We start from the raw sequence: 14,590 nt of genomic DNA, 5'->3' as shown, positions 1-14,590 counted from the left end.
CAGACAGAGACACAGACAAATACAGAGAAACAGACAGAGACAGACAGAGACACGGACAGAGACAGAGACAGACAGAGACAGACAGAGACAGACAGAGACACAGACAGAGACACAGGCAGAGACACAGACAGCGACACAGACAGAGACACAGACAGAGACACAGACAGAACAGAACAGACCGCTGACTAGAATAGTAAACAGTGGCTTTGTCTCAGGGAACAATTTGAGGGAGAAATTACTATTACAGCCCTGGCCTGAAAAATACTGAGGCCTTAGCTATTCTTTACATCCACAAGAACACTCCCAAATGGCACCCTATTCCCTATGGGCCCTGGTCAAAAGTAGTGTAGTGTGTAGGGAATAGAGTGACATTTGGAACGAGGCCTCTCTGTTTTGTTTCCTTTCAGTGTCTCTGTCTGTGTTCCTCATATTATATTAAGGTCTAAACATGTTCCCTGGTCAAGTTGTTACTGGTGTCTCTCTCAGGGTACAGTGTCCCTGTTAGCTTGGTTTTATAACGCGAGGGTTGAAGGTCCTGTTAGCTTGGTTTTATAACGCGAGGGTTGAAGGTCCTGTTAGCTTGGTTTTATAACACGAGGGTTGAAGGTCCTGTTAGCTTGGTTTTATAACTGAGAAGGGTTGAAGGTCCTGTTAGCTTGGTTTTATAACGCGAGGGTTGAAGATCCTGTTAGCTTGGTTTTATAACGCGAGGGTTGAAGGTCCTGTTAGCTTGGTTTTATAACGCGAGGGTTGAAGGTCCTGTTAGCTTGGTTTTATAACGCGAGGGTTGAAGGTCCTGTTAGCTTGGTTTTATAACGCAAGGGTTGAAGGTCCTGTTAGCTTGGTTTTATAACGGGAGGGTTGAAGGTCCTCTTTAGCTTGGTTTTATAACGGGAGGGTTGAAGGTCCTGTTAGCTTGGTTTTATAACTGAGAAGGGTTGAAGGTCCTGTTAGCTTGGTTTTATAACGCGAGGGTTGAAGGTCCTGTTAGCTTGGTTTTATAACGGGAGGGTTGAAGGTCCTGTTAGCTTGGTTTTATAACGCGAGGGTTGAAGGTCCTGTTAGCTTGGTTTTATAACTGAGAAGGGTTGAAGGTCCTGTTAGCTTGGTTTTATAACTGAGAAGGGTTGAAGGTCCTGTTAGCTTGGTTTTATAATGGAGAGGGTTGTTAGCTGTTAGCTTGGTTTTATAATGGGAGGGTTGTTAGCTGTTAGCTTGGTTTTATGATGGAGAGGGTTGTTAGCTGTTAGCTTGGTTTTATAATGGGGGTTTTATAATGGGAGGGTTGTTAGCTGTTAGCCTGGTTTTATAATGGAGAGGGTTGTTAGCTGTTAGCATGGTTTTATGATGGAGAGGGTTGTTAGCTGTTAGCTTGGTTTTATGATGGAGAGGGTTGTTAGCTGTTAGCCTGGTTATATAACGGGAGTGTTGTTAGCTGTTAGCTCATCTCTCCAAGGGGTTAGATGTAGTAAGTATATAGTTCCAGCTCCCATGTAAACAGAGAAAATCTGCATCCCAAATATCTTTCTTTTCCCTACATAGTGCACTACTTTTGGCCAGGGCCCGTACTAGAGTTTGACACACAGACTGCCCTTTCAAAGAAGACTCTAGACTCTATCAACTGTCAGCATGACTGAGTAATCGTAGATGACCAGACAAGGCTAACACTAGCTGTGTTAGTGCCACTGCTAATTCTAGAGAAATGCAGACAGATGGATGTGTGGGTTTGTCAGTAACAGTTTGCAGCTAGCCAGGAAGGCTGCAGCAGTAATTATTTAGTGCCCTACTTTAGACCAGAGCTCTGTACACCCTATTCCCTATATAGTGCACTACTTTAGACCAGAGCTCTGTACACCCTATTCCCTATATAGTGCACTACTTTAGACCAGAGCTCTATACACCCTATTCCCTATATAGTGCACTACTTTAGACCAGAGCTCTGTACACCCTATTCCCTATATAGTGCACTACTTTATTCCTGGTTTGTTTACAGAAGACTGCTGCTCAGATTTATTTTAAAAAGTCACACACACACACACACACACACACACACACACACACACACACACACACACACACACACACACACACACACACACACACACACACACACACACGTCATGGTCTGCTCTGTTCAGTTGATCCAAGGTCCTCTGAAGGGGACAAGCTTAAAGCTCTCGTTCCTGGGGAACGGAGTACCACAGAGTGAACCAATGAGCTTGCCTGGGGAACGGAGTACCACAGAGTGAACCAATGAGTTTGCCTGGGGAACGGAGTACCACAGAGTGAACCAATGAGCTTGCCTGGGGAACGGTGTACCACAGAGTGAACCAATGAGCTTGCCTGGGGAACGGTGTGTGTGCTTGGAACAGCAGTCTGAGGTGGGAGAATGAGCTTGCCTCTAGTAAGGACGAGTCGAGGGCAGTCCCTTACATACAACCCTGTGTTAATTGTCCCCGGTGTGAGTCGACTGTTTAAGAACCACATATGCATGAAAAAATTATCAGAAACGGCCAAGGTCTAATTAAAGAGGGAGGGGTGGCAGTGAACCAGTTGTTTGGGGACACTACTGCAAAAATAGATATAGTTTTAAACCCCTATCTATCCCCATAATGAGGATAGATAGGGGTAGGACTGGGGTTAACCTCCATAATGGTGATAGATAGGGGTAGGACTGGGGTTAACCTCCATAATGGTGATAGATAGGGGTAGGACTGGGGTTAACCTCCATAATGGTGATAGATAGGGGTAGGACTGGGGTTAACCACCATAATGAGGATAGATAGGGGTTAACCTCCATAATGGTGATAGATAGGGGTTAACCTCCATAATGGTGATAGATAGGGGTAGGACTGGGGTTAACCTCCATAATGGGGATAGATAGGGGTAGGACTGGGGTTAACCACCATAATGGTGATAGATAGGGGTAGGACTGGGGTTAACCACCATAATGGGGATAGATAGGGGTAGGACTGGGGTTAACCACCATAATGAGGATAGATAGGGGTAGGACTGGGGTTAACCACCATAATGGGGATAGATAGGGGTTAACCACCATAATGGTGATAGATAGGGGTAGGACTGGGGTTAACCACCATAATGAGGATAGATAGGGGTAGGACTGGGGTTAACCACCATAATGGTGATAGATAGGGGTAGGACTGGGGTTAACCACCATAATGGTGATAGATAGGGGTAGGACTGGGGTTAACCACCATAATGGTGATAGATAGGGGTAGGACTGGGGTTAACCTCCATAATGGTGATAGATAGGGGTAGGACTGGGGTTAACCTCCATAATGGGGATAGATAGGGGTTAACCACCATAATGGTGATAGATAGGGGTTAACCACCATAATGGGGATAGATAGGGGTAGGACTGGGGTTAACCACCATAATGGGGATAGATAGGGGTAGGACTGGGGTTAACCTCCATAATGGGGATAGATAGGGGTTAACCACCATAATGGGGATAGATAGGGGTAGGACTGGGGTTAACCTCCATAATGGTGATAGATAGGGGTAGGACTGGGGTTAACCACCATAATGGGGATAGAAAGGGGTAGGACTGGGGTTAACCACCATAATGGTGATAGATAGGGGTAGGACTTGGGTTAACCACCATAATGGTGATAGATAGGGGTAGGACTTGGGTTAACCTCCATAATGGTGATAGATAGGGGTAGGACTGGGGTTAACCTCCATAATGGGGATAGATAGGGGTTAACCACCATAATGGTGATAGATAGGGGTAGGACTGGGGTTAACCACCATAATGGTGATAGATAGGGGTAGGAATGGGGTTAACCACCATAATGGGGATAGATAGGGGTAGGAATGGGGTTAACCTCCATAATGGTGATAGATAGGGGTAGGACTGGGGTTAACCACCATAATGAGGATAGATAGGGGTAGGACTGGGGTTAACCACCATAATGAGGATAGATAGGGGTAGGACTGGGGTTAACCACCATAATGGTGATAGATAGGGGTAGGACTGGGGTTAACCACCATAATGGGGATAGATAGGGGTTAACCTCCATAATGGTGATAGATAGGGGTAGGACTGGGGTTAACCTCCATAATGGTGATAGATAGGGGTAGGACTGGGGTTAACCACCATAATGGGAATAGATAGGGGTTAACCACCATAATGGGGATAGATAGGGGTAGGACTGGGGTTAACCTCCATAATGGTGATAGATAGGGGTAGGACTGGGGTTAATCCCCATAATGGTGATAGATAGGGGTAGGACTGGGGTTAATCCCCATAATGGGGATAGATAGGGGTAGGACTGGGGTTAACCACCATAATGGGGATAGATAGGGGTAGGACTGGGGTTAACCTCCATAATGAGGATAGATAGGGGTTAACCTCCATAATGAGGATAGATAGGGGTTAACCACCATAATGGTGATAGATAGGGGTAGGACTGGGGTTAATCCCCATAATGGGGATAGATAGGGGTAGGACTGGGGTTAACCACCATAATGAGGATAGATAGGGGTAGGACTGGGGTTAACCACCATAATGGGGATAGATAGGGGTAGGACTGGGGTTAACCTCCATAATGAGGATAGATAGGGGTAGGACTGGGGTTAACCTCCATAATGGTGATAGATAGGGGTAGGACTGGGGTTAACCTCCATAATGGGGATAGATAGGGGTAGGACTGGGGTTAACCACCATAATGGGGATAGATAGGGGTAGGACTGGGGTTAACCTCCATAATGGTGATAGATATGGGTAGGACTGGGGTTAACCTCCATAATGGTGATAGATAGGGGTAGGACTGGGGTTAACCTCCATAATGGTGATAGATAGGGGTAGGACTGGGGTTAACCTCCATAATGGTGATAGATAGGGGTAGGACTGGGGTTAACCACCATAATGAGGATAGATAGGGGTTAACCACCATAATGAGGATAGATAGGGGTAGGACTGGGGTTAACCTCCATAATGGTGATAGATAGGGGTAGGACTGGGGTTAACCACCATAATGGGGATAGATAGGGGTTAACCACCATAATGGGGATAGATAGGGGTAGGACTAGGGTTAACCTCCATAATGGTGATAGATAGGGGTAGGACTGGGGTTAACCTCCATAATGGTGATAGATAGGGGTAGGACTGGGGTTAACCACCATAATGGGGATAGATAGGGGTAGGACTGGGGTTAACCTCCATAATGGTGATAGATAGGGGTAGGACTGGGGTTAACGTCCATAATGGGGATAGATAGGGGTTTAAAACTATATCTATCTATATGCTAGGTTTTGGCCTTTCTAGGGAGTTTTTCCTAGCCACCGTGCTTTTACACCTGCATTGTTTGCTGTTTGGGGTTTTAGGCTGGGTTTCTGTACAGCACTTTGATATATCAGCTGATGTACGAAGGGCTATATAAATACATTTGATTTGATTTGATTTGAGATAGGGGTAGGACTGGGGTTAACCAGTACAGAGTCAATGTGGAGGCTATATTCAGGGGGTACCAGTACAGAGTCAATGTGGAGACTATATACAGGGGGTACCGGTACAGAGTCAATGTAGAGGCTATATTCAGGGGGTACCAGTACAGAGTCAATGTGGAGGCTATATACAGGGGGTACCGGTACAGAGTCAATGTGGAGGTTATATACAGGGGGTACCGGTACAGAGTCAATGTGGAGGCTATATACAGGGGGTACCGGTACAGAGTCAGTGTGGAGGCTATATACAGGGGGTACCGGTACAGAGTCAATGTGGAGTCTATATACAGGGGGTACCAGTACAGAGTCAATGTGGAGGCTATATACAGGGGGTACCGGTACAGAGTCAATGTGGAGGCTATATACAGGGGGTACCGGTACAGAGTCAATGTGGAGGCTATATACAGGGGGTACCGGTACAGAGTCAATGTGGAGACTATATACAGGGGGTACTGGTACAGAGTCAATGTGGAGAGGGCACAGGTAAGTTGAGGTAATATATACATGTAGGTAGAGGTAAAGTGACTATGCATATATAATAAACAGAGAGTAGCAGCAGTGTAATCGTGTTGGACGGAGGGGTGGGGGGGGTGGGGGGGGGGGGGGCATGTGAAGCTTTCTCATTAACGTATTCCTCTCAGGATCAGGACGGAAAAGCCCTTGGAGAACCTCTACAAGCCCTTAGTTTGATACCAGGGGATTTCTCTGTTTTTATTTCTGTCTATTTACTTATGCTATTGTTCCTACTGTTGTTTTCCTTTCTGTATCTGTTGAATTATTCATATGTGTTCCAGCTATGGAAATAGATTGCCATTCAGCAGCAGAAGAGAGTCATTTACTGAGCCGTGCTATAGTGTACTTTTCAATCTCTCCTCTCTAGTGTACAGGCCTGAGTCTCTCTCTCTCTCTCTATCTCTCTATACTGTATGTAACAGGCCTCCCCCTGAGTCTCTCTTTCTCTTTCTCTCCATCTCTCTCTTTATCTCTCTCTCTCTCTCTCTCTCTCTCTCTCTCTCTCTCTCTCTATACTGTATGTAACAGGCCTCCCCCTGAGTCTCTCTCTGTGTGATTATCTCTCTCTCTCTCTCTCTGTGTGATTCTCTCTCTCTCTCTCTCTCTCCGTAGCCATGCCTGTGTGATTCTCTCTCTCTCTCTCTCTGTGTGAGTCTCTCTCTCTCTCTCTCTCTCTCTCTCTCTCTCTCTCTCTCTCTCTCTCTCTCTGTGTGATTCTCTCTCTCTCACTCTCTCTCTCTCTCTCTCTCTCTCTCTCTCTCTCTCTCTCTCTCCGTAGCTATGCCTGAGTCTCTCTCTCTCTCTCCGTAGCCATGCCTGAGTCTCTCTCTCTCTCTCTCTCTCTCTCTCTCTCTCTCTCTCTCTCTCTCTCTGTGATTCTCTCTCTCTCTCTCTCTCTCTCTCCTCTCTCTCTCTCTCTCTCTCTCTCTCTCTCCGTAGCTATGCCTGAGTCTCTCTCTCTCTCTCCGTAGCTATGCCTGAGTCTCTCTCTCTCTCTCTCTCCGTAGCCATGCCTGAGTCTCTCTCTCTCTCTCTCCGTAGCCATGCCTGAGTCTCTCTCTCTCTCTCTCCCATGCCTAGCTCATGCCTGAGCCATGCCTGAGTCTCTCTCTCTCTCTCCGTAGCCATGCCTGAGTCTCTCTCTCTCTCTCCGTAGCCATGCCTGAGTCTCTCTCTCTCTCTCTCTCCGTAGCCATGCCTGAGTCTCTCTCTCTCCCTCTCTCTCCGTAGCCATGCCTGAGTCTCTCTCTCTCTCTCTCTCTCTCTCTCTCCGTAGCCATGCCTGAGTCTCTCTCTCTCTCTCTCCGTAGCCATGCCTGAGTCTCTCTCTCTCTCTCTCCGTAGCCATGCCTGAGTCTCTCTCTCTCTCTCTCCGTAGCCATGCCTGAGTCTCTCTCTCTCTCTCTCTCTCTCTCTCTCTCTCTCTCTCTCTCTCTCTCCGTAGCCATGCCTGAGTCTCTCTCTCTCTCTCTCTCTCCGTAGCCATGCCTGAGTCTCTCTCTCTCTCTCTCCGTAGCCATGCCTGAGTCTCTCTCTCTCTCTCTCTCTCCGTAGCCAATGCTGTGTGAGTCTCTCTCTCTCTCTCTCTCCGTAGCCATGCCTGAGTCTCTCTCTCTCTCTCTCTCTCTCTCTCTCTGTAGCCATGCCTGAGTCTCTCTCTCTCTCTCTCTCTGTAGCCATGCCTGTGTGAGTCTCTCTCTCTCTCTCTCCGTAGCCATGCCTGAGTCTCTCTCTCTCTCTCTCTCTCTCTGTAGCCATGCCTGTGTGAGTCTCTCTCTCTCTCTCTCTCTGTAGCCATGCCTGTGTGAGTCTCTCTCTCTCTTTCTCTCCGTAGCCATGCCTGAGTCTCTCTCTCTCTCTCCGTAGCCGTGCCTGAGTCTCTCTCTCTTTCTCTCCGTAGCCGTGCCTGAGTCTCTCTCTCTCTCTCTCCGTAGCCATGCCTGAGTCTCTCTCTCTCTCTCCGTAGCCATGCCTGAGTCTCTCTCTCTCTCTCTCCGTAGCCGTGCCTGAGTCTCTCTCTCTTTCTCTCCGTAGCCATGCCTGAGTCTCTCTCTCTCTCTCTCTCCGTAGCCGTGCCTGAGTCTCTCTCTCTTTCTCTCCGTAGCCATGCCTGTGTGATTCGTGGACAGGTGGTGACATCAGACGGAACGCCTCTGGTTGGTGTCAACATCAGCTTCATCAATAACCCTGCATATGGTTATACAATCACCAGGCAGGACGGCAGGTGAGACCTCTAGATACACACACACACACACACACACACACACACACACACACACACACACACACACACACACACACACACACACACACACACACACACACACACACAATCACCAGGCAGGACGGCAGGTGAGAACTCTAGATACACACACACACACACACACACACACACACACACACACACACACACACACACACACACAATCACCAAGGCAGGACGGCAGGTGAGACCTCTAGATACACACACACACACACACACACACACACACACACACACACACACACACACACACACACACACACACACACACACAATCACCAGGCAGGACGGCAGGTGAGACCTCTAGATACACACACACACACACACTCACACATACACAGAGTACACACACACACACACAGAGTACACACACACACACACACACACACACACACACACAGAGTACACACACACACACAATCACAAGGCAGGACAGCAGGTGAGACCTCTAGATACACACACACGCATGTGCACACACACACATACACACGTGCACACACACGTGCACAAACACACACACACACACACACACACACATACACACACACACACACACACACACACACACACACACACACACACACAGAGTACACACACAGAGTACACTGGCTCCTCTGCTCTCTAATAACCAGTCTGCCCTCTCCTCTCTCCAGTGTCCAGGCTGTACCGTGCGGTATAGTCCTGTCTGTAGATCCCCCTCATTTAGACCAGTGCTGTGAACCGGTGTTGTGAACCTGTGTTGTGAACCACGGTCTAGCTCTTTCTCTCCTCCATTTCTCCCTCCCCCTATCCCTCCCTTTATCATGGATGGCTCTCTGCTCTCAAAGTCCCTCTCTTTACCCTCTCAACCCCCAACACTTACATTAGTGTCTGCCTCCCTCCCTCCCTCCTCACTCACCCTCCCTCCTTCCTTTTATTCTCCCTCCCTCCCTACCTCCCTCCCTCCCTGCACACAACCTGCCTCTTTTTTCCACATCCCTTCCATCTTTCATCTTCTTGTCTATCCACTTTCCTTCACCCCCTCCTCGTCCCTCTTCCTCCCCCTCCTCATTCCTCCCTCCTCCTCCTCCTCCTCTGCCTCCACCTCCTCTGCCCCTCCCCGCCCCCTCCACATCCCCCTCCTCCTCTTCCTCTGCCCCCTCCTCATCCCTCCTCCTCTGCCTCCACCTCCTCTGCCCCCTCCCTCCCCCCCCCCCTCCACATCCCCCTCCTCCTCTTCCTCTGCCCCCTCCTCATCCCTCCTCCTCTGCCTCCACCTCCTCTGCCCCCTCCCCTCCCCACCCCCTCCACATCCCCCTCCTCCTCTTCCTCTGCCCCCTCCTCATCCCTCCTCCTCTGCCTCCACCTCCTCTGCCCCCTCCCCTCCCCACCCCCTCCACATCCCCCTCCTCCTCTTCCTCTGCCCCCTCCTCATCCCTCCTCCTCTGCCTCCACCTCCTCTGCCCCCTCCCCTCCCCACCCCTCCACATCCCCTCCTCCTCTTCCTCTGCCCCCTCCTCCTCTTCCTCTGCCCCCTCCTCATCCCCCTCCTCCTCTTCCTCTGCCCCCTCCTCCTCTTCCTCTGCCCCCTCCTCATCCCTCCTCCTCTGCCTCCACCTCCTCTGCCCCTCTTCGCCTCTACTCTCCTCCTCTCTTTTCTCCTCTCCTCCTCCTCTCAGTTCATGTGGAAACAGTCATTGATGAATTGATAATGACTAGCACTAGCTACTAGATTAATTGATTGGGTGTCACTTGTATTAGTAACAACTTAACTTCAGATGCGGTTTAAACCCTTTGATCTGTGAGAGTTAAAGTGAGGTCTGATGTGAGGTCTGATGTGAGGTCTGATGTGAGGTCTGATGTAATGTCTGATGAGAGGTCTGATGTGATGTCTGATGTGAGGTCTGATGTGAGGTCTGATGTGAGGTCTGGAGCAGTGAGGTCTGATGTGAGGTCTGGAGCAGTGAGGTCTGATGTGAGGTCTGGAGCAGTGAGGTCTGATGTGAGGTCTGATGTGAGGTCTGATGTGAGGTCTGATGTGAGGTCTGGAGCAATGAGGTCTGATGTGATGTCTGATGTGAGGTCTGATGTGAGATCTGGAGCAGTGAGGTCTGATGTGAGGTCTGATGTGAGGTCTGAACCCTGTGGGTCTCGAGCAGTGAGGTCTGATGTGAGGTCTGATGTGAGGTCTGATGTGAGGTCTGATATGAGGTCTGATGTGAGGTCTGACGTGAGGTCTGATGTGAGGTCTGATATGATGTCTGATGAGAGGTCTGATGTGAGGTCTGATATGAGGTCTGATGTGAGGTCTGATGTGATGTCTGATGTGAGGTCTGGAGTAGTGAGGTCTGATGTGAGGTCTGGAGTAGTGAGGTCTGATGTGAGGTCTGATATGAGGTCTGATGTGAGGTCTGATGAGGTCTGATGAGAGGTCTGGAGTAGTGAGGTCTGATGTGAGGTCTGGAGTAGTGAGGTCTGATGTGAGGTCTGATATGAGGTCTGATATGAGGTCTGATGTGAGGTCTGATGTGAGGTTGATGTGAGGTCTGATGTGAGGTCTGATATGAGGTCTGATATGAGGTATGATGTGAGGTCTGATGTGAGGTCTGATGTGAGGTCTGATGGGAGGTCTTGATGTGAGGTCTGATGGGAGGTCTGGAGCAGTGAGGTCTGATATGAGGTCTGATATGAGGTCTGATGTGAGGTCTGATATGAGGTCTGATGTGAGGTCTGATGTGAGGTCTGATATGAGGTCTGATGTGAGGTCTGATGTGAGGTCTGATGTGAGGTCTGATGTGAGGTCTGATGTGAGGTCTGGAGCAGTGAGGTCTGATGCGAGGTCTGATGTGAGGTCTGATGTAAGGTTTGATGTGAGGTTTGATGTGAGGTCTGATGTGAGGTCTGATATGATGTCTGATGTGAGGTCTGATGTGAGGTCTGATGTGAGGTCTGGAGTAGTGAGTTCTGATGTGAGGTCTGATATGAGGTCTGATATGATGTCTGATGAGAGGTCTGATGTGAGGTCTGATATGAGGGCTGATGTGAGGTCTGATGTGAGGTCTGAAGTAGTGAGGTCTGATGTGAGGTCTGATATGAGGTCTGATGTGAGGTCTGATGTGAGGTCTGATATGAGGTCTGATGTGAGGTCTGATGTGAGGTCTGATGTGAGGTCTGAAGTAGTGAGGTCTGATGTGAGGTCTGATATGAGGTCTGATGTGAGGTCTGATGTGAGGTCTGATATGAGGTCTGATATGAGGTCTGATGAGAGGTCTGATGTGAGGTCTGATATGAGGTCTGATGTGAGGTCTGATATGAGGTCTGATGTGAGGTCTGATATGAGGTTTGATGTGAGGTCTGATATGAGGTCTGATGTGAGGTTGATGTGATGTCTGATGTGAGGTCTGATGTGAGGTCTGGAGCAGTGAGGTCTGATATGAGGTCTGATATGAGGTCTGATGTGAGGTCTGATTTGAGGTCTGATATGAGGTCTGATGTGAGGTCTGATGTGAGGTCTGGAGCAGTGAGGTCTGATGCGAGGTCTGATGTGAGGTCTGATGTAAGGTTTGATGTGAGGTTTGATGTGAAGTCTGATGTGAGGTCTGATGTGAGGTCTGATATGATGTCTGATGTGAGGTCTGATGTGAGGTCTGATGTGAGGTCTGGAGTAGTGAGGTCTGATGTGAGGTCTGATATGAGGTCTGATATGATGTCTGATGAGAGGTCTGATGTGAGGTCTGATATGAGGTCTGATGTGAGGTCTGATGTGAGGTCTGGAGTAGTGAGGTCTGATGTGAGGTCTGATATGAGGTCTGATGTGAGGTCTGATGTGAGGTCTGATGTGAGGTCTGGAGCAGAGGTCTGATATGAGGTCTGATGTGAGGTCTGACGTGAGGTCTGATGTGAGGTCTGATGTGAGGTCTGATGAGAGGTCTGATGTGAGGTCTGATATGAGGTATGATGTGAGGTCTGATATGAGGTCTGATGTGAGGTCTGATATGAGGTCTGATGTGAGGTCTGATGTGAGATCTGATGTGAGGTCTGGAGCAGTGAGGTCTGATGCGAGGTCTGATTTGAGGTCTGATGTAAGGTTTGATGTGAGGTTTGATGTGAGGTCTGATGTGAGGTCTGATATGATGTCTGATGTGAGGTCTGATGTGAGGTCTGATGTGAGGTCTGGAGTAGTGAGTTCTGATGTGAGGTCTGATATGAGGTCTGATAGGAGGTCTGATGAGAGGTCTGATGTGAGGTCTGATATGAGGTCTGATGTGAGGTCTGATGTGAGGTCTGGAGTAGTGAGGTCTGATGTGAGGTCTGATATGAGGTCTGATGTGAGGTCTGATATGAGGTCTGATGTGAGGTCTGATGTGAGGTCTGATGTGAGGTCTGATGTGAGGTCTGATGTGAGGTCTGATATGAGGTTTGATGTGAGGTCTGATGTGATCTCTGATGTGAGGTCTGATATGAGGTCTGATGTGAGGTCTGATGTGAGGTCTGGAGCTGTGAGGTCTGATGTGAGGTCTGATGTGAGGTCTGGAGCAGTGAGGTCTGATGTGAGGTCTGATATGAGGTCTGATGTGAGGTCTGACGTGAGGTCTGATGTGAGGTCTGATGTGAGGTCTGATATGATGTCTGATGAGAGGTCTGATGTGAGGTTTGATATGAGGTCTGATGTGAGGTCTGATATGAGGTCTGATGTGAGGTCTGATATGAGGTTTGATGTGAGGTCTGATATGAGGTCTGATGTGAGGTTGATGTGATTTCTGATGTGAGGTCTGATATGAGGTCTGATGTGAGGTCTGATGTGCGGTCTGTAGCAGTGAGGTCTGATATGAGGTCTGATATGAGGTCTGATGTGAGGTCTGATGTGAGGTCTGGAGCAGTGAGGTCTGATGCGAGGTCTGATGTGAGGTCTGATGTAAGGTTTGATGTGAGGTTTGATGTGAGGTCTGATGTGAGGTCTGATGTGAGGTCTGATATGATGTCTGATGTGAGGTCTGATGTGAGGTCTGATGTGAGGTCTGGAGTAGTGAGGTCTGATATCAGGTCTGATATGAGGTCTGATATGATGTCTGATGAGAGGTCTGATGTGAGGTCTGATATGAGGTCTGATGTGAGGTCTGATGTGAGGTCTGGAGTAGTGAGGTCTGATGTGAGGTCTGATATGAGGTTTGATGTGAGGTCTGATGTGATCTCTGATGTGAGGTCTGATGTGAGGTCTGATGTGAGGTCTGATGTGAGGTAGCTGAATAGAGTTACTCACATGGCTTAAGGCAGTGTCATGATTGATAACGACCAGGGCAGAGAAGCCCTTCGTTGATTGGCTGAGCTGAACTGCTCGCTGGGAGACCAGGAAGCCTGGGGGGGGGCTGTCCAGATGTGTTGGAGTGTGATGTGGAGGCGGTACGGGGTCGGGGGTGGTGTACGAACGGACAAAGCACACCATGTGCACTGTGGCCTCACAGCAGGGAGAGCAGAACCGTTACCATCATCATCATCACCATCCCCCTCACTCCACCTGCTTCTACTGCCTGCCATATACACACAGTAATACTGCCTGGCCATATACACACAGTACTACTGCCTGGCCATATACACACAGTACTACTGCCTGGCCATATACACACAGTACTACTGCCTGGCCATATACCCACAGTACTACTGCCTGGCCATATACACACAGTACTACTGCCCTGCCATATACACACAGTACTACTGCCTGGCCGTATACACACAGTAATACTGCCTGGCCATATACACACAGTACTACTGCCTGGCCATATACACACAGTACTACTGCCTGGCCATATACACACAGTACTACTGCCTGGCCATATACACACAGTACTACTGCCTGGCCATATACACACAGTAATACTGCCTGGGCATATACACACAGTACTACTGCCTGGCCATATACACACAGTACTACTGCCTGGCCATATACACACAGTACTACTGCCTGGCCATATACACACAGTACTACTGCCTGGCCATATACACACAGTACTACTGCCTGGCCATATACACACAGTACTACTGCCTGGCCATATACACACAGTACTACTGCCCTGCCATATACACACAGTACTACTGCCTGGCCGTATACACACAGTAATACTGCCTGGCCATATACACACAGTACTACTGCCTGGTCATATACACACAGTACTACTGCCTGGCCATATACACACAGTACTACTGCCTGGCCATATACACACAGTACTACTGCCTGGCCATATACACACAGTAATACTGCCTGGGCATATACACACAGTACTACTGCCTGGCCATATACACACAGTACTACTGCCTGGCCATATACACACAGTACTACTGCCTGGCCATATACACACAGTACTACTGCCT

General features: G+C 48.9%; 1 protein-coding gene across 1 annotated transcript in view; it reads left to right on the top strand.

The window, feature by feature from the left end:
- tenm4 (teneurin transmembrane protein 4) overlaps positions 1-14,590 on the top strand; it is a 377,083-nt gene that overhangs the window by 141,251 nt on the left and 221,242 nt on the right. Inside the window, exon 9 of the mRNA XM_065024153.1 lies at positions 8,087-8,206. Coding sequence (XP_064880225.1) covers positions 8,087-8,206 — 120 coding nt within the window. The remainder of the gene's footprint in view (positions 1-8,086; positions 8,207-14,590) is intronic.

Source organism: Oncorhynchus nerka, linkage group LG11, assembly GCF_034236695.1.
Source record: "Oncorhynchus nerka isolate Pitt River linkage group LG11, Oner_Uvic_2.0, whole genome shotgun sequence".
Lineage (NCBI taxonomy): Eukaryota > Metazoa > Chordata > Actinopteri > Salmoniformes > Salmonidae > Oncorhynchus > Oncorhynchus nerka.
Note: the sequence above shows the minus strand (reverse complement) of the source record. Positions and strands in the feature narration are given on the sequence as shown.